The sequence below is a fragment of the Mobula hypostoma genome, chromosome 6, assembly GCF_963921235.1.
Source record: "Mobula hypostoma chromosome 6, sMobHyp1.1, whole genome shotgun sequence".
NCBI lineage: Eukaryota > Metazoa > Chordata > Chondrichthyes > Myliobatiformes > Myliobatidae > Mobula > Mobula hypostoma.
The window spans coordinates 40,458,145-40,479,006 of NC_086102.1; the positions used below are offsets into that span (position 1 = coordinate 40,458,145).

The 20,862-nt window shown below is 39.3% G+C and overlaps 1 protein-coding gene across 2 annotated transcripts in view; it reads left to right on the forward strand.

Annotated features, from left to right (window-relative positions):
* The window catches only part of polq (polymerase (DNA directed), theta), a 103,388-nt gene extending 83,820 nt beyond the window's left edge, over nucleotides 1-19,568 (forward strand). For both annotated transcript variants that reach the window (XM_063050639.1, XM_063050640.1), the window contains exons 24-32: nucleotides 5,160-5,334; nucleotides 7,599-7,725; nucleotides 9,001-9,119; nucleotides 9,287-9,471; nucleotides 10,825-10,936; nucleotides 13,566-13,690; nucleotides 15,472-15,631; nucleotides 16,776-16,891; nucleotides 19,270-19,568. In XM_063050639.1, coding sequence (XP_062906709.1) covers nucleotides 5,160-5,334; nucleotides 7,599-7,725; nucleotides 9,001-9,119; nucleotides 9,287-9,471; nucleotides 10,825-10,936; nucleotides 13,566-13,690; nucleotides 15,472-15,631; nucleotides 16,776-16,891; nucleotides 19,270-19,386 — 1,236 coding nt within the window. In that variant the 3' untranslated portion in view covers nucleotides 19,387-19,568. The remainder of the gene's footprint in view (nucleotides 1-5,159; nucleotides 5,335-7,598; nucleotides 7,726-9,000; nucleotides 9,120-9,286; nucleotides 9,472-10,824; nucleotides 10,937-13,565; nucleotides 13,691-15,471; nucleotides 15,632-16,775; nucleotides 16,892-19,269) is intronic.
* Nucleotides 19,569-20,862: the final 1,294 nt, after the last annotated feature.

Consider the following 20,862-nt stretch of genomic DNA (forward strand, 5'->3'; position numbering starts at 1 on the left):
ATAGGCTGTGTATTCATCATATCATTCCTGCTTTTACTATATGTTACTGTTATTTTAGGTTTTATGTGTTATTTGGCATGACTTGGTAGGTTATTTTTGGGTCTGTGAACGCTTGCAAATTTTTCCCGTATAAATAAATGGTAATTGCTCCTTCGCTTTACGACATTCCGGCTTACGAACCGTTTCATAGGAATGCTCTACCTTCGGACGGCGGGGGAAACCTGTACTAAAAAGAATAACTAGGAAATGATTAGCAAATGGGAGTCTGAATATTGGAAGATGATATGTGTGTGTGTAGTGGAAACTGTTCTGAATGCCTTATTAGGAAGCGTTTAACAGAAAGGACACATAAAAGTGGGCAAAAGAATAGCAGATGGAACTTGGCTCAGACAAGCGTAAAGGGGTGCATTTAGGGAAATTAAACCAGGGCAGGCCATGTACAGTGAATGACAAGGCCAAGAGGAGTGTCGCTCAACAGAGAAATCTCGGGGCACAAGTACAATAGATTGCTGAAAGCAGTGACACAGATAGACTATGTAGTGAAGAAGGCACATGACAAGTGTCCCTTCAATGGACAAGGCACTGAGTACAGGAGCTGGGACATCATGTTACATCTATACAAGACTGGGGGGACTACATCTGGAATATCGTGTGCAGTTTTTGCCGTATTGTAGGAAGGCTGTCATGAAGCTGGAGAGGGTGCAGGAAGGGTTCACGGGGGTGTTGCTAGGACTGAAGGATTTGAGTTACAAGTTGAAAGTCGACATGCTGGGACTGGTTTTGCTTGAGTGAAGGAGACTGAAGGGAGGTCTTGTAGAGGTTTAGAAAATTATGAGAGGCACAGAGTAGATGGATGGTCACTCTTTTTCCTAGGGGGGTCCAAACTTAGAGGACCCTGGTTTAAAGTGACAGGGGAAATAATTAAAGATCTGTGGGGCATATTTTTCCACAAAAAGGGTGGGGGGTATATGGAAAGAGTGCCAGAGGAGGTGGTAGATGATAATATAATAAAGTGTGTCAGATATTTGGACAGATGGGCAGATACAGTAGTGTTAGAAAATTTGTGAACCCTGTAAAATTTTCTCTACTTCTGCATAAATATGAGATAAAATGTGATGTGATCTTCACGCAAGTTCTAAAACTAGATAAAGATTACCCAATTAAAAGAAACATAAAAACATTACTCTTGTTAATTTACTTATTGAGAAAAATTAACTAATATTACATGTATTTGTTGAAAAAAGTGTGAACCTCTGGGATTATGCCTTCTACAAAAGCTATTTGGAGTCGGGTGTTCCAATCAATGAGATGAGACTGGAGGTGTGGGTTGTAGTGGTGCCCTGCCCTATATATTAAAAAAAAGACACACAAAGTTAGGTTACTGACAGAGCCTGCACTTCTCAAGAAAGATCTGTTTACATGAACCATGCCTTGATGAAAACAACTTTCAGAGGACCTTAGAAGAAGAATTGTAAAGATGCATGAAGCTGGAAAAGGCTACAGAAGCATTTCTAAAGACCTGAGTGCTCATCAGTCCACAGTAAGAGAAATTGTCTACAAATGGAGGAAATTCAGTACTGTTGCTACTCTGCCTAGGAATGGGCGTCCTGCACAGATCACACCAAGAGCACAATGTGCAATGCTGAAGGAGGTGAAAAAGAATTCAAGGGTAACAGCAAAAGACCTGCAGAAATCTTTAGAACTGTGTCCACTATAGGAAAAACACACAACAAGAATGGTGTTCATGGAAGGACACCACAGAGGAAACCACTAGTCTCCAAAAAAAAATACTGCTGCACGTCTCAAGTTTGCAAATGACCATCTGGATGTCCTACAATGCTTCTGGGACAATGTTCTGAGGAAATATGAGGCAAAAGTTGAACTTTTTGGCAGAAATACACATTGCTATATTTGGAGGGCAAAGGGCACTGCACACCAACACCAAAACCTCATCCCAACTGTGAAGCATGGTGGAAGGAGCATCATGGCTTGGGGCTGCTTTGCTGCCTCAGGGTCTGGACAGCTTGCAAATGTTGAGAGAACAATGAATTCAAAATAGTATTGAGACATTTTGCAGGAGAATGTCAGGGTAGCAGTCTGTTACCTGAAGCTGAATAGAAGTTGGATAATGCAGCAAGATAGTGATCTGAAAGACAAGTGTAAATCAACAATAGAATGGTTTAAAAAGAAGAAAATTCATGTTTTGAAATGGCCATGTCAAAGTCTTGACCTTAATCATATAGAAATGTTGTGGAAGGGTATCAGGAGGGGATGAAGATGAGTGATGGAATGGAGGTGGAGAAATTGGGAGAAAGTCATGATAAATGATGATGGGAAGAGGTGTAGTCTAAGTAACTGAGGCGGGGGGGGGGGGTCAGTAGATTTGTTATAAATGTCAGTGGATAGTTTGTTTCCTGAGCTGACAAAGGTGACAAAATTGACAAATTCCACATGGGTGCAGAAGGCAGTATACAGTCTTCGACATACCAGAGAAGGAGCACGGACTGCTCCAGTAAGTTGACAGCCTGTTCGATCGCCATGGCTTCTGCGAGGTCACCCAAAGGTGTTCTTGCCCTTTTTAAACATTTTTTTTAATGATTGCAAGACCTGCTGGACATTAAGAACAAAGTACTGCAGGTCTACCCTATGAGCAAGTTGCTTGTTGGTGGAGTAACTGAAGGAGCTGGATTTTGTGTGGATTGTGCTGCGTCCTGTGTCAGAAAAGCATTGGAGGCATCTGTGCTTGAAGAAGGAGCATGTTCGAATGCTGCTGTCTTTTTTCTTGTGATTGCAAGACCCTGTTGGACCCTATTGTTAATATGGAATGCTGCAAGTTTGATTCACTAACTTATTTACGGTAGGACAGCAGGGAAGCTGCGTGGCCTCGGTCGTAGCAAGGACTAGGCCTCAAGCTGTGGTGTCACCTGTTTACAGCTGCCCTGGGGAGGGTCAGAGCACTCCACCAGAGGCAGTGTGGCACAGCGTCCAAGCTGGAGTCAGTGCTGCCCCCTAGTGTTTGTTCGGCAGAAAATAAGCCATATTGTGTTCAACTGCAGATTTCTGCAACATTCATGGACTCGGGGTCTTGGACTATCTTTTCTGTGTGACTGTATTTTACCGATGCATGTGCTACTTTGTGTTATGGATGACTGTTAGTACTGTGTGTTGCACTTTGGCCCTGGAGTAATGCTGTCTCATTTGGCTGTATTCATGGGTTTTCATGTATGGTTGAATGACAATTACACTTGAACTTTGAACTATGAGGCCAATGAAAAGATGGGCATAGCTGGTGCCTATGAATACACCTTTGATTTGTAAGAAGTAAGGGGTAAGATAAGTTATTCAGGGTAAAATCAAGTTCATTCAGGCAGATAAGAGTATTGGTGGTGGGATATTTGTTGTAGAAAGAAGTGGAGAGCTTCTAGACCTTTGTAATGGAGGATGGACATGTATAAAATTTGTGCATCTAGAGTCAAGATGAAGTAGTGGGTGCTGGGAACTGGAGGTTGTCAAGATGGTGGAGAGCATGGGAGGTACCCTGGGTATTGGTGAGAAGGGATTGGATAAGAAGATACAGGACCAAGTCAAGGTATGAGGAGATGAGTTCAACAGGACAAGGGTAGGCAGAAACATTGGATCTACAAGGCCAGATCTGTTTGTGGACCTTGGGTTGGTGGTCAAAGCAGGAAATGTGGTGGTGGAGACTGTAGAAGGGAGATCTCCTGACGTTATGAGATCTGTGACAGTGAGCTGTATATTGGTGAGGTAATGGGCTAGGGATAGGTATGAGAGGTATCTGAGAGCTGTTGTGATTGATGTAAAGTGAACAGAGGACTGCCTATTCAGAGGAGGTGAGGATGAAGTGGGCTAGAGTAGTGAGGAGGTTGGTGGTTGATGTCATGGCAACAATTACAGATGTAAAGGTGAAGAAAGGATTAGAAGCAAAAAGATGGTGCCTAAGATGAAGGGGAGTGAAGGATCATCAATGGGGGCTGAGGACTCCTTGCCAAAGAAGTGGGCACAGAGGAGCAGGAAGAAGAGCTTGTTATCGTGACAGGAACTTGTTGAGGTGTGAGTGAAGGTGATGACTACTCAGTGTCAGCAGCAGCAGTAAGTGCAAGACACAGAGTACAAAACACTAAGTTACTGAAATAAATAAACATCAGTCAAACAACCAGGTCATGCTTAGTTTCGTGGATCATTCAGAAATCTGATGGGAGAGGGTGGATGCTGAAGAGCTATCAGGGGTTGAAGCTGGGTCTTGGTACAGGGCCAGGAGAAATAAAAAAGTTCTCCATGGCCCTTACCTCACCATACCAGGTTGCCAACTCCCACACTGTCACAGATCTCATCACATCAGGAGATCTCCCCTCCACAGCCTCAACATGCACTTCCCACTTCTATCAAATGGGACTTGTTCAGAAAGGCATGTTGGATGAGTTGGCCCAAAGGGCCTGAATCTGTGCTCTATAATTCTATGATTCTATGGAAGATCAATAGGTTTCTTAAAAAATTGAAATAAGTTGCGAACATGTAACCTTTGAGAATTTTTTTTTATTGGCCCATCAAGCAACAGTATCATTTGAAAGTGTGTGCTCGATCGCACAGGCTACTTAAAATCCACACTGAAAAAGGCTGGAAGTATACTCCAATGTTATAAACAACATTTTGTACACTGTCACGAGAAAATCTGCAGATACTGGAAATCCAAGCAGCACACACAAAATACTGGAGGAACTCAGCAGGCCAGGCAGCATCCATGGGAAAGGGTGTAGTCGACGTTTCGGGCTGAGATCATTCATCAGGTCCTGATGAAGGGTCTTGGCCTGAAACGTCGACTGTTTACTCTTTTCCATAGATACTGCTAGGCCTGCTGAGTTCCTCCAGCATTTTGTGTGTGTTACAATGTACATGGTATTCAGTTTTTGGCGCATTATCAGGATAAATTAGATTTGCTTGAAACATAAATTTTATTGAACATTGTCCATGATAAGTACAATGGTAGGTTCTGCTAAAACTTGATATTTGTGTGAGCAATATGGATTTAAGAGCAATGTGGTATTTTGATGTCTAATATTGCTTTTAAAAATACTAACTCCAAACATAGGAATGTTCCGTTCCTTTCTTTCTTACACCTATTACACCTTTTTATATTTCAGGAGGTTTTGGAGAAATTGAAGCCCCTTCACCCTTTACCAGGTTTAATCTTGGAATGGAGGAGAATCGCAAATGCAATTACCAAAGTAGTGCTCCCACTGCAGCGAGAGAAATATCTCCATGGTCGACTGGGAATGGAAAGGATTTATTCCATCTCACAGACACACAGTGCCACTGGTAAATGCTGCTTTCACTTTGACCCAGTTGCATGGAGAAATATAAAGGGAGATAAATCAGAAATAAAATATAGGATGCCCAATAGGTCCTTTGGCACATCTGGATAGAGTGCAGAAAAGATTTTCAAGGATGTTGCTAGGGCTTGAGGGACTGAGTTATACAGAGAGGTTAGACAGACTTTATTCCTTAGAGCTTAGGAGACTGAGAGGTGATGTTGCAAAGGTGTATAAATTCATGAGAGGCATAGACAAGATGAATGCACTGCCTTTTTCCCAGGGTTGGGGAATCAAGAACAAGAGGGCATAGGCTTAAGGTGAGAGGAGAAATAGTTAATAAGAACTGGAGGGCACAGTGGTATGTATGTGGAATGAGCTACCAGAGGAAATGGTTAAGGCAGGTACGATAACAATGTTTCAAAAGACAGCTTGATGTGTGCACGGATTGGGAATGTAAATAAGGTTACAGGCCAAATACTGGCAAACAGGACCAGCAGGGAAGGGCATATCTTGGTCAGCGTGGATCAGTTGGGCTGAAGGGCCTTTTCCCATGCTATATAACTGACTTTATATGCTCCTGTTCCAGTCAAGGATGGTAAACCTATGGTTTGTAGAGGAGCCAATCTACTCAATTTTCACTGCATTCTGTTTGTGACAAGTACATTCTTTCTTGGGTAAATGGACCAAAACAGTATACAATATTCCGGGTACAGTTACGCCAAGTGCCTTTATAATTGCAATAAGACTTCCTCTCGTGGTAAAAGGCTATTGTATCATTGGTTATCCTGATTGTCCTCTGGATTTGCATGTTGGTGTTTCTCTCAGTTGTGAACAAGTATACTCAGATTTCTTTGCACAGCAGCACTATTCAATCTCTCGACTTTTAACAAATACTCTGCTTTTCTGTTACTGAACCAAAGTGGATGATGTCCTTTTCTCCCCCAGTACAGTTCATGAGCCATGTTCCCACTCATTGTCAGCTTATCTGTCCCCTCCATGAGATTTCTTTACATTCTTTTCTGTACTTGCACTCCCGTCTAGTTTAGTATTATTAGAGTCCTGCTAATGTAAAATCTTGTACCTTTAAGCAATTGTTGACGTAGATTGTGATTAGCTGGGGCTCGCACACTGTTTGCCATGGTTCCCAACTAATCACAACCTGTTAACCTGAGAAGGATCTCCTTATTCCTATTCTTTGCATTTTGTTCAATATTAAATTAATGGAAGTTTGAGAAGTCAATGTTCATGCCATCAGGTTGGAGGCTACCCAGACGGAATATAAGGTGTTGTTCCTCCAACCTGAGTGTGGCCTCATCTTGACAGTAGAGGAGGCCATGGATAGTCATATCAGAATGGGAATGGGACGTGGAATTAAAATGTGTGGCCACTGGGAGATCCTGCTTTCTCTGGCGGACAGAGTGTAGGTGTTCAGCGAAACGGTCTCCCAGCCTGCGTTGGGTCTTACCAATATATCACCGGGAGCACCGGATGCAGTATATAACACTGTTAATGCCCCTCCTTCCCTTCTTACCTCATCCCTTATTTATTTTTATTTCCCCCTCTTCTTTCTTTTTTTCTTCTTCTCTCTCTGTCCCTCTCACAATCACTCCTTGCCTGCTCTCCATCTTCCTCTGGGCTCCCCTCCCCCTTTCTTTCTCCCTAGGCCTCCCGTCCCATGATCCTTCTCCAACTCTGTATCCCTTTTGCCTATCAACCTTCCAGCTCTTAGCTTCTTCCCTCCCAATCCCACTTTCAAATCTCTTACTATCTCTTCTTTCGGTTAGTCCTGACGAAGGGTCTCGGCCTGAAACGCTGACTGATAGAAACTTCTTCCTATAGATGCTGCCTGGCTTGCTGTGTTCACCAGCATTTTGTGTGTGTTGCTTGAATTTCCAGCATCTGCAGATTTTCTCATGTTTGCAAATGTAGTGAAGTCTTTTCTCGTACCTTCACGGTTTTTGTTTATACCTAAGACCTTAATTGCGTATTGGGTTTGAAGGCGATGTAGTTCAATACAAAATTCTACCATATTATGGTCTGCCTTCCTTAAAAAGCCCTTGACAACCTCTTTGCATTGCATAAATTGAGATCGAAAATAGCATTTCCCCATTTGTTTCCTCAATTAATAATAAGTTTTCATTCTGATACATTATTTGTTATTGTAGATGCATATTCTGCAAATGCATATTTATTCATTCAAGGTGTAAATGCTTTACAGAATGAGACAGTGTTTAGTTGCCTTTATTATAACCTAATTGTGTTAAATAGGTCGAATCAGTTTTACTGAGCCAAATCTGCAGAACATACCAAAGGATTTTGAAATTGAAATGCCGTCAGTGATTAGAGAGTGTCCACTCCTCCAGGCAACAAGCAGTATGGTTCTCAGGCGATCCAGGTATATCCTTTATGTAATTTCACCTGATGTGAGGAAAAAGAGTTTTCAGTTGTGACTTTGAGATCTTCATTTGTTTTCTCTTTGAAACGCTTGTGAAAAGTGTTCAGGTAAAGCCATTTGGTTAATCATGTAAACTTAGCACATCATGTGAGAGATAAATAGTCCCTCTGCCCCTGTGTATCATTTATACCCTTGTTTGAATGTTGTATAGTGAAATGGTTTATATGTAACCTGGCTATGATGTGAAATCAATTTTTGTAGTTTACCCTTGTGTAAATCAGTATAAGGTTATAAAATGACACTAAAGTGTAGTCAAGGAGCAGTACAGTACAGCACAGAAACAGGCCCTTCACCCACCTAGTCTATCCCGACCTGTTTTCCTTTCTAGTCCCTTCTATTGTACTTGGATCATAGACCTCCATACCCTTCTCGTCCATGTACTCATCCAAACTTCTCTTAAATGTAGCAATGGAACCCGTATCCACCACTTCTGCAGGCAGCTCGTTCCACACTCGCTCCACCCTCTGAGTAAAGGAGTTCCCTTTCAGGTTCCCCTTAAATATTTCCCCTTTCACCGTAAACCTGTGACCTCTCGTTCTAGTCTCACCCAAGCCTGTATGATACCGTGTCTATACCCCTTATAATTTTACTGTATATTGCTGAGATCTCCCCTCAATTTCCTGACCTATTCAACTTTCCCCTGTAACTCAGGTTCTGAAGTCTCGGCAACACCCAAGTAAATTTTCTCTGCACTCTTTCAACCTTATTGGTAGCTTTCCTATAAGTAGGTGAGTTGAACACACAGTACTCCAAATTTGGCCTCAGCAATGTCTAATTCCTTCCATATTGATATTTCAACTCCTGTACTCAGTGCTCTGATTTCTGAAGGCCAATGTGCCAAAGCCTCTCTTTACAACCCTATCTACCTGTGATGCCACTTTCAAGGATTTATGGATCTGCATTCCTAGATCCCCTTGTTCTACTTTTTGTTCTAAATTTGTGTAATCGAAATTTTGCTCTTTGTTCTAAATTTACATGTTCTTATTCCATATTATCGTCAACTATATTGCAGTGTTTATTAGGTAACTTGATCTGTGTGGTCTAAAGCACCTTACAACAAACTTTTTTGATAGAGCACATGTTAATTTGTAATCAGTCATATTCTTTCTGGGGGTTATATAACACATAGAGGCATTGTACAATAATTAGCACCAATAAAATGGTGGAAGAGTATTGCAATGTTTTTCAAGTTAACTTCACATATTTATGTTTTAGGAGAAGGCAAGGCCACAGCATAGTGCAATTAGCTGGAAATACTTCAATGGGTGATGGAAAGAGTGATAAAGGCCTGTCATATGCTGTCAGTATAAGGCATGCGTTTATACCCTTCTCAGGTAATTGGGGTTTTCTTTATTGAAATAAAATTGTTACAATTCTTGGGCCTGTGCCTCAATCTCTTTAAATTAGCTGTTTGATAAAGTTATTATTGAACAATGCCTGCATATCATGGATGGACTTTGGATAAAGAAACTAACCCTAAATAATTTGCTTTTCCTTGAAGGTGGTCTGATTCTGGCAGCAGATTATTCCCAGCTGGAGCTACGAATTCTGGCTCATCTTGCGAAGGATAATAGCCTTATTCAGATCCTAAACAGTGGGAAAGATGTGTTTAAGAGCATTGCTGCAGAATGGAAAATGGTGGAGCCAGCATCAGTAAGTGACGAGTGGCGACAACGAGCTAAACAGGTCAGTTAAAATCAAGAGGTCACTAGTACATTTTTCACATGACATGGGTAATATTTTGTCTACAATTGGAAAGAATATTATAACTTTGAGTAAGTTTGAGTGTGACGTATCACTGAGCTCAGAGTTGGTAGTATTGACTCTGCTCTTCAGTCTGTATTCCAATATTGTTCCTTTGCCTTTTATCACGTCAAGTTATTCACATCAGTTGGTTCTACTGAAACATAATTTTTTGCTGAAATTTAAATCTACCATTTTAATTAATATCTTTGACTTTTGTTTATATAAACCACAAACGTTTGCCAAATATTCTATGTCAGTTAATATATTATCAAATTATGTAGAAAAGCAGTATACTGACATGAGTTTATATAGTTGTATGATTACATTATGGGTTATAAGTAGTGGTGCACCTGTAGAAGTGAGTAATTTAATCTGGGGAAAGTTGGTGGGAATGTGGTGGAAAGCAATAAAAATGGGATTTGGGTGACAGGTACACGATGGCTTGTGCTGACTTGCTGGTGGGAAGGACATTCACTTTTTTATGACTGACTCTTTTAATGAATTACAAGGAAACTGGATAAATACGTGAAAGAGAAAATGTGTATTTGGAAAGGAGTGGGGGTGTGTGTGACAAAACAAAATAATTCTCTAATACCAGCACACAATATGGGATGAATGCAATAACATGGATGTTGTGACATGGCCATGTGCACAGGACAAAGCAATAGGACCACAGTGATGTGGTGTGACATGGTTACAATGCAAAGAGTCGCCTCATAAGCATAAGCAGGAGTAAACATCCATCCGAACATGCTCAGTCATCCAATCAGCAGGGGTGATCTTGTCGTCAGGTGTGCTGTTATGCCTTACCTACACATTGCATTTGGTTTTTCTGGTGCCCAAAATCCAGGATTCTCAATCCTGCAATGTACTCAATTAAAGCAAAGTCCTAAAGATTTATAACACTCTGAACGATGAAACTTCTCCTCTGCTCACTCCTAAATGTCTGAACTCTTACTGAGGCAATGCCCTCAAGTTCTGGATTCTAGATTTGCAGTCTGTGGTGTTTGAATTCTGCGGCTTGCAAACACAGCTTCTTGGCGCCTGTCTAACTAAATAGATTGCTGGTTGAAAGAGTCAACAGACTCAGGTTGCATATCCTCCTCCCATGCCTTACTGTTGTGTGATTAATAACTTTTTTTTATTAAAGCTAATTGCTAGCTTGTAGACTCAGTAATTTATAAGCAATGAGTTTCTGTTATGTCAGGTAATTAATGCTCATTTGTGTAATCTCATGTATTCACTTGTTATTGCTCTCTGACTTCTAATGTGCTGGCATTCTTTCTCCTTTAGATCTGTTATGGTATAATTTATGGGATTGGAGCCAAGTCTCTTGGTGAGCAAATGGGTCTGGATGAGAACGATGCAAGTTGCTACTTAGAAACATTCAAATCTCGATACAAAGGTAAAGGAATCTCTGCTAATTCTCTCACCAGTGGTTGGAATTGGAATAAGGAAGCTATATACGAGCAGTAGAATGAACTGTGGGGAAGAACCCAACCATGTGTGAGAAAATGAGTATACTGTTGTTTTGGATGACCTCCCAGGGGAACGCCACAGAGACCAAGTTAATGGCACTGATGCACAAGGGAAAGAGGGAGTAGAGGGAAGCGGTAGTAAATGGGAGAGGAACAGACAGGAGATTCTGTGGGTGTGAATGAGACATCTGGATAGTATGTTGCCTCCCAGGTGCCATGGTCAGGGACGCCTTGCATTGTGTCCACAGCATTTTGGAGAGGGAGGGAGAGAGAGTAGCCAGCTGTCTTGGTACATATTGGTACCAATGACATAGGAAGGAAAAGTAATGAGGTCCTTAAGAGAGAATTTGGAGAACTAGGCAGAAAGCTAGGCAGGGCCACCAAGATGCTGATTTCTGGATTGCGACCTGTGCCATCTGCAAGAGAGCGTGGAAACAGGACAATCTGGCAGATAAATGTGTGGCTGCGAAGCTGGTGCAGGGGGTACGGCTTCAGTTTCTTGGATCATTGGGATCTGTTCTGAGGGAGGTATGACCTGTACAGAAGGGATGGGTTGCACCTGAATCTGAGGTGGGCCTATATTTTGGTGGGCAGGTTTGTTGCAGAGCTGTTATGGAGGGTTTAAACTAATTTGGCAGGGGGTGGGAAGATGTTGGAGTCAATTGTTAAAGATGTGGTTATGGACTACCTGGTGACACAGGACAAGATGGGACAAAGTCAGCATGGTTTCCTTAAGGGAAAATCCAACCTGTTGGAATTCTTTGAGGAGATTGCAAGTAGGAAAAAGGGGATGTAGTGGATGTTGTAGATTTGGATTTTCAGAAGGCTGCTTACCAAGTTAAGAGCCCATGGTATTCCAGGAAAGTTCCTAGCATTGCTAGAGCACTGGCTGATTAGTAGGAGGCAGTGAGTGGGAATAAGGGGATCCTTTTCTGGTTGGCTGCCAGTGACTAGTGGTGTTCCCCAGAGGTCAGTGTTGGGACCACTTTTTATGCTGTACCTTAATGATTTAAATGATAGAATAGATGGTTTTGTTGCCAAGTTTGCAAATGATATGAAGGTTGGTGGAGGGACAGGTGGTATTGAGGAAACGGGTAGGCTGCAGAAGGTCTTAGATTAGGAGAATGGACAAGAAAGTGGCAAATGACATACAATGTTGGAAAATGCATGGTCAGGCAACTTGCTAGAGGAAATAAATGTGCAGACTATTTTCTAAATGGGGAAAAAAATCCAAAAATTTGCGATGCAGTGTCTTAGGAGTCCTTGTGCAGAACACCCTAAAGGTTAATTTACAGGTTGAGTCAATGGTGAGGAAGGCAAATGCAATGTTAGCATTTGTTTCAAGAAGTCTATAATAAAAGAGCAGGGATGTGATACTGAGGCTTTATAAGGCACTGGTGAGGTCTCACCTTGATTATTACGAACAGTTTTGAGCCCCTCATCTAAGAAAAGATGTGCTGGCATTGGATAGGGTTCAGAGGCGGTTCACATAGATGATTCTGGGTATGAAAGGGTTATCATATGAGGATCTTTTGATGGCTGTGGGCCTGTACTCACTGGAATTTAGAAGGATGGTGGGGGGGTATTATTGAAACCTTTTGAATGCTGAAAGGCCTAGACAGAGTAGATATGGAAAGGATTTTCCTATGCTGGGGGAGTCTAGGACAAGAGGGCACAGCCTCAGGATAGAGGGGCGCCCTTTCAAAACAGATGCGGAGAAATGTCTTTAGCCAGGGAGTGGTGAATCTGTGGAATTTGTTACCACATGCAGCTGTGGAGGCCAGGTCGTTGGGTGTATTTAAGGCACAGATTGATAGGTTCTTGATTGGACATGACATCAAAGGTTACAGGGAGAAGGTGGGGGAGTGAGGCTGAAGAGGAAAGACAAAAGGATCAGCGATGAGTGAATGGTGGAGCAGAATCGATGGGCAAATGGCGTAATTCTGCTCCTCTGTCTTATGGTTTAACACTTTATCATCGCTTTAACTTTTTGAATTTCTGTTACAAGTACTCTCTTGTAAGCAGTTACAAGTTTCTGTTTTTAGAGCTCATGGCTTTGAAAAGAACAAGGAGGGCAACCTTCTTAACACGTTAAAGCAAAATGAAGCCCAGGAATTATTGTGAGCAATGCTTTTATTCAGTCTCGGGATATGGATTTCATTGGCGTGGCTCGAATTCATTATCTCTGCCTGCTTGCCTGGAAACACCCAGGTTGTTGAGCCATCTTAGAAAAAATGTTGTCACCTACAAAGGCCACGTGGATTGCTGAATGGCAGATGTTTCCTGAAATGACATTAATAAACTGAATGGATTTGTATGTCATCGTAGTGGTTTGATTGTCACCATTACTAACATAGCTTCTTTTTCCAATTTAATTAAATTCTGCAGCTGAGAAATTTAAATTTGAATGTCTCCAGATAATTATTTCAGCATGCCCCTGGGAATTTAAAACCATTGTGCAATTATACACCATAAGTTTGAGAATATCCAGTTTCTATTTCTTAGTTTAAAAAACTGTTGTAAAGAGGTAACATTTAAATTAACCATTTTCTATAGGGATTCAGATATTTCTACAGAAAACAGTAAAACACTGTCAGGAAAATGGGTTTGTTCAAACAATTCTTGGCAGGAAACGGTACCTTCCAGCAATAAAGGACCCCAATCCTCATGTCAAAGCTCACGTATGTATTTTCATTTACTAAGTCTGACTGCATAATTGTATAGATACTCGGTGTTCAATGAAGACTAATTTGTACAAATTACCTCCAGTTAATGCTGTGGTTCTACACTATCATCACACTACCACACCATGGCTTTCTATTTTCATTTGAATTTTTCTATTATAGATTATTTAACAAAGTATGTACTTTAGTATACTTTGATAGCCGTTGAGCTACTTATTGTGTCCGAGTTAAATATCTGGATTTTCATTACAACTTCTTTCAGTTTATTTCACATTGTTGCTCATTATCTTTAAAATATAATTGTAAGTAATAGTTATATGATTTGCTTTATAATTATTGTGATTTAAAGAAATATGGGAATTTCCGGTTCTAGTTATATCTTCTGATATACATATTTGTATTTTCCCCATTTGCTAGTGCCCAGTAATTGAATGGCTCCCCATCTCTTTAGTACCTGTTACAGCCAAAGTCATTTATATTTTTTTTGTTTACCAAACTGAAGTCCAATTGCAGTAATCTTTACGTGGTCCTTCCTAAGAAACTTAGTCTCAAGGCAAGCAGATTGAAAATTATTTTTTATGTTTTGCCAAGGACCTTAACATAAACACTGTTCTGTAGCTATTCGAACAATGAAAAGCTTATTGCCAGTGGCTATGGTCTGTGAGGCAACAGCTATCAAAGAAACAAATGATTTTACTGCTTAGGAATTGTCTGAACATTATGATAAAAGCTAATATTAAATGCATTTACATTGCAAGTCTGGTATAAATTTGCGGTGCAAATTCAGTCTCAATAACATATCTAAAATTATTTGTAAAGTTCTCTGGAAGAATGAAGTTTATGTTGGATTAATACACTATGTTTCTTCAGTCTTAATCAGTGTAGTGCCAGGAACAACACACAAAGCACTAGAGAAACTCAGTAGACTGGGCAGTATCTATGGAGGGAAATATACAGTTAGCGTTTTGGGTCAAAACACATCATCTAGATTGGATGGCAGTCCAGATGAAGAGTTTTGACTCAAAAAAAAAAAGTCGACTTTCCATTTCCCTCCATAGCTGCTGCCTGGCTTGCTGAGTTCCTGCGGATTCCAGCAGCTGTAGCCCCTTGTGTCTCCACTGTACAGAAAGCGTTCAGTGGCAATGTTGGACTCCCTAAACATTATTCAAATACTCAAGATATGTTGAGAGTAACCAGACTTAAAATATTTTCCACTAATGATAAAAGGCTTCAATGATTACAAAATGAATGCTGAAGGTAAAGTAATTGTTCTAGTGAGCATCTGGAGTTGATCATCAGTGTTGGATTATCTGCAAATAAGACTTTAGCTACGTAAAATCAATCATCCCACACACTGAAATGCTATTCAAGCATGAGTTTAATAAAAAAAAAATTGGGTTGCCTATGTAAACTGCAACCTTGTATAGATCTACAATTGATAACCAAAACTGCAAATATGTTCATGATAATTTCCCTGAAAATGACAGTGATTGTGAAATCCATAAATTGAAATTAAATTATTTGCAAAACAAATTCTAAGTATGTGTATTACAGTATTTAATCATTAAAACACATTTGTTTAATTTTAAAGCCAAGCTGTTTATTTAGTTACTTTGTTACAAGAGTATCTGTTTTATACATCTCCGTGGTTTTTCAAAAATAAGCTTGCACGTCAAAATAAGAATTTGCAAGCATATGTAATTGGTCTAAACTACTTGTATTTTAGGTACAGTTATATATGCTTGGAAGTTCTTAATTTGATTATTATATCCCAACAGGCTCAACGACAAGCAGTGAACACCACTGTACAAGGATCAGCTGCCGATCTGGTAAAAATAGCAACTGTTAATATTCAGAAACGACTGGAAGAAAGCTTCCCATCTGTCGCCAAATCACATGGTCACTGGATGTGTAAGGTTCATGAAGACAGAAGACAAGGTGAGAGCCAAGTTTTTTTCCCAATTTCTGATAAGAGCAGTGAACAACCTGCGGAGTATTCCTTGACCTTAATCCTTAATTTAACACTGAACAAGACTAGAGATGTACTTGCTGATGGCTTTCAAATCAATTTAACATATTCATGCAATGTGTTTGATTTCTGATGGTAACAAAATTCTTTTATAGTTTAGTCGTCAGACATGGGAGTACAATTTATGGAGAATAATACCTACAATTCCAGAAAAAACAAATGGAAAATTCATTATTTTATTGCCTTTTGTAGTCATAATGTGCTTAATTGCTAGTTTAATGGGTTCATCAAACTCAATGCTTGTAACCTACAATTGTGTTAATGTTCCCTGGACTGAATAGCCTGAGTCACGGATTCATATTTCTGAATGAGGTACAAATTCCAGCTGTTACCGATCATATAAAACCAGTTGTGACAGGTGGGAAAACAAAACCATGCTCTAGCCTGGCTCTTGCATCAGTTTAGCTGAGTTGAATCATATAACCCCATTTTACCAAACATTCCTCATGAGTAATGGGGTAATACAGATCACTGCTGGCAAGAATGAGTTTATAAGGGTTGGATCAAAATAGTTTTAAATGTTTCTTTAATTTGCTTGCACCTGTTCCCTTTCCCCCTTACGTTATGAGGATAATGCTGCCTCCATTCACTCAGTTGTAGTGCTCGATAGAAGCATGGCCAGCAGCACTATCTTTAAAGCCATTACCTGCAGTTATAATGGAGAAATATAAACTTCCTTTTCCTTAGTCAAATAACCGGCAATGTTTAGGGTATCTGAAAACAGTCATGTCCATGGGGGTGTATCTAAGCACTCTCTATTTGTATTTCCTTGTCGAATGAAAAACAATTTGTTACACTGTGATACACTGAACACCTGTGCACCATTCACAACAGCTCCAGACCTTGCCAACATTTCTTGGCATAACACTGTGACAAAAGGGATTTTCTGTCCAAACTATCCCATAGGTTTCCTCGTGTTTGTGGCCATAAAAGTTGTATTAGATTTATGTGTAAAGGAATAATTTTATTTTCATGTATTGTGATTTTATATGATACTGTGTTGGGAAAATGTAGCTTCATGATCTGTGAGTAACTGAGTCCAACTGTATGTAGGCGTCACCGAAAGGAAGAAACATCGAGAAATGTACCAGCCAGGAAGTGGAGGATTTTTTATCTTGCAGATGCATGATGAACTCCTTTATGAAGTTGCAGAGAATAATGTAATACAGGTGGGATTGTAAAGAGTTTGTCATCTGTCTGACATTATCCTATAAGTACTTGCATCATTCAAAATACAAATCTGAAAACTTCGGAACAAACCACTGGGATTCTATATTAAGCCATGAATACAGAAACAGAATTCTATGATGGCTTGCTAACTCATTAGTGGAGCTGTGAAAGTTTTGCACATCTCGTTACAGAAGCTGTATCGATTGCAAAATCATTGAAGACACACCAGGAATAAGTGGATTATAAACATATTTACCAAAAAAAAATTACAAAGGGCATAAGGATAGATCCACTCACAACACGCTGGAGAAACTCAGCAGGTCGGGCAGCATCCGTGGAAAAGACGTTTCGGGCCGGAACCCTTCGTCAGGACGTCGACCGATCTTTTCCACGGATGCTGCCCGACCTGCTGAGTTCCTCCAGCGTGTTGTGAGTGTTGCTTTGACCCCAGCATCTGCAGATTATTTTGTGTTTACGATAAGGATAGATCCACTTGAAATGCTCAAAATGATCAAATTTGTATTTTCCACTAATTAGAAATGGTTAAATAAGAGGATATATTTAAGATTGATTTCTTGAAAGTTGGCAGGATTATTTTCATACAGGAGTAAATGCATTTATGTACATAATCACAGTATTAAAGAATTAAACACCAACATCATAATTAAAGAGTGACAGTATGAGATTGATATAATCGGGAAAAAGTATTTACCAAAATTTCTACAGTTTAATGATAACCTAAGGAATAAGATTGACTTGACTAGTTCAGAAAAAAAAGATGCCGGTGAGTGTAATCCTTTCTATTTTAATTTGTTCCACCTCCTATACTTTTCTCCACAGCCTTTCACTATCTATCTATCCATTTCCCTCCTTCCAGAGGGCCACAATGGAGTCCGCCTCCAGCACATTTTCAGATCCCAACCACATTCTACCCAAGAAAAATTATCTTCCCTTCCATTTTATACCTCAGACTTGTAGTCTTTTATCATTGAGAACAGATTCCCATTCTCCTGACCCCTCATCATTTTATCTATTTCTGTCACGTCTCAGTCTTATCAAATCTAAAGTAAATAGCTCCAGCATCTCCAGGGCAAAACCTGAGGTTCAGCATTTGAAGTTTTACACTCTGTACTTCTGTTGATAAAGCCCTAAATTATGCCTTATTAACTGCCTTCTCAATCTGCTTTGTCACTTTGTGCAAACACACTTCCTGATCCCTCTGCTCCTGCACCCGTTTTAAAACAGCATCCTTTAGTCAGTAGTCTGTTTCCTCATCCTTCTTACCTAAATGTACCACCTCATATCTCTCCCTAATATCTGTACACATTCCCATTCCACCAGCTTGCTTATATCCTGCTGCAATCTGTTACTATCATCTTCATTGTTCACAACACCAAGTTTTGTGTTATTTGCAGATTTGGTAATTGTGCTTGTATGATGGCCAAGTCTAGGGCATCAGTGCAACACCACTAACACTATTCTGATGTGCTTCGATTTTGTTAATTAACCTTATTAAATGCCTTCTGTAAGTCCATGTACAAACGTTTGTACATTGCATTCACTGTATTCCTCTTATCAACTTAATCATATTTGTCATACATGATTTGCCCTTAATACATCTCAACTACTGGCCTAGAGCTGATGGACCTCCTTTTCGGAGCAAATAGTTGTGACTCTAAACCTTTGGCACCACCTCTGTATCAGGAAAACATGGAAAGATTATTGTCAGTGGCCTTGTGATTTCCTCCTATACTTTCTTACAACTCTGATGGATCATCCCATTAGTTTTGGTTGAGTAATCAGAAGTTCAGCTGAATTATTCTAATACATGCTTGCTATTAATTTAAAATGGATCCAGTGTTTCAACTAGATCTTCCTCCTCTTCCTTTGGAAGTACTCCTGTCCCTGGTGAAGATAGTCATAATATTGTTTTGTACCTCAATGCCCTCAGTATCCATGTACAACTTTGCTTTTTTTTGTTCTTAATAGGCCCTATTCTTTTACTATTTATAGGCCTACTTTGAAGTCCCATTTATATTTTCTTCTAAATTTTCACTTATTTTGTAATCAGCCTGATTCTAGTTGGTATTTGAACTTAGACATTTGTTTTATATGGGTTTATTTGATTTAGCTTTGTATCTATCTCTCTCATCATGCAGAGAGCTCTGAATTTGTTCTAAGGGATATGTGACAATTGGTCTTAATCAAATGAGATTAATTGGACTATGCTGCAGTACAGTTGCTACAATCTATGTAGGGATAATTTGTGATGCTTTTTGTTGCATTTCTGTCAAGATCAACAAACAGGTCTTTCCAGTGTGGATTACATTACGGTTGCTGTTCATTTTACCCTCCCTCATTTTTCTGTGCTCCTCAGGTTGCTCAGATAATGAAAAATGAAATGGAAAACGCCATGAAACTGTTGGTAAAACTCTCCGTCAAAGTAAAGTTTGGTCCTAGCTGGGGCAATCTTCAAGACTTAGCCTTGTCATGAAGAACTTGGACCAAATTAAAAAATGTAAATTAACTTTATTTATTCAATGCTATTTGATAGCTTAAAATATACCATTTGTTAACTAAGTATTTTGAAGAGAAATTGAATATACTGTATATTTATATATAATGAAAGCAGATGAGTAATGAATTGTTGACATTGGTTAGTTGACATTTATTGACCATTAAACTAGACTTTTTTATAACTGCAAGTTAGTGGAAAAGTTCACTGCAAAGATTTATTAAAATTTATAAATAAAAATGTTTGTATGTCTTTTTATGGAGCTTCTCAAATATCCAACATCAGTAGGGTTTTTCTAAAATAGAATGTAATCTTCCTATGCAGGATTTGACAGCTTGTAGTTGGATATCTATTAGTCACATTAGCTAACTTTATGATTCATCTCATTATGTACAAAGCTGATCATGAATTTTGAGGTTTAGAATGTCATGAATAGATCTCTATTCTTATATATTGAAGTTATGAGCATGGTTATAAAACATACTGATAAATACCTGGCATAATTTATTGATTACGAAAATCAGGTTCTTTTTAGTAGAGATATCAGTGACACAGAAGGACATTATTCTTACAGAGAGGCAAACATATTCTAGTGGAATGCAGTTATTTACTGCTGGGCAAAATGTAGCAAAATTTTGATCTTATGAATAATATAATCTTTGAAAAATAAATTTCAACTGTATTCTACATTAGGTACTGCTTTGAATCAAAACAAAAATTGTTTTAGAACAAATGATAACATTTTGTAAAATTAGTCAAAATATTGTGCATGTGAAACATGCACATATTAAGGTTCATTTTCTGTTCCCTGTAGGCAGTCCACAAGATTAATGGCTTTTTTTTTTAGCAATTTGTAATCTTTTGCTACTAAAATATTTCTCCTTGTTAACACTTCACACATTGCTGGAATTACTGAATATAGTTTAAGTTGTTTATGACTCACCTGAATTATTTATTAAGTAACCAGAAGATAGTACTTGAAATTCATGCCTTCAAGTCTGCTTCCCTACTTTTATTTACTGTAAACTATTATTTACATACACTATATATAAGCTTGCTTTGGCTGATTTTGTAACCTAGAACTGATCAAGCACTACCAGATTTCTTGGCCAGACTAGGCTAAAACTCTTACTGTATGTAAGTTGCTGAGCAACTGATTGCAGTCTCTCAGGCTTATCTTTCCTTGTAAAACAGCAAAGAAATGCCAGAGGCAATTGTAAACACTTTTCATCTATTCTTCAGAAAATATTGGAAAGTTATCTTCGTTTCAGTCCACCCCAGCCATCAAATGGTTGATATTATGCAAATAGAGTAGAAAAATAGCAGAAGAACCAAACAATATCATGATCCTACTGAATTGCAGAACAGGCACAAGAAACTAGATGACATTTCTGCTTCTATTTCTTAGAATCTTTAGTATCTTTTGGCTCTTTGAGTATACTAGTATTAATTATT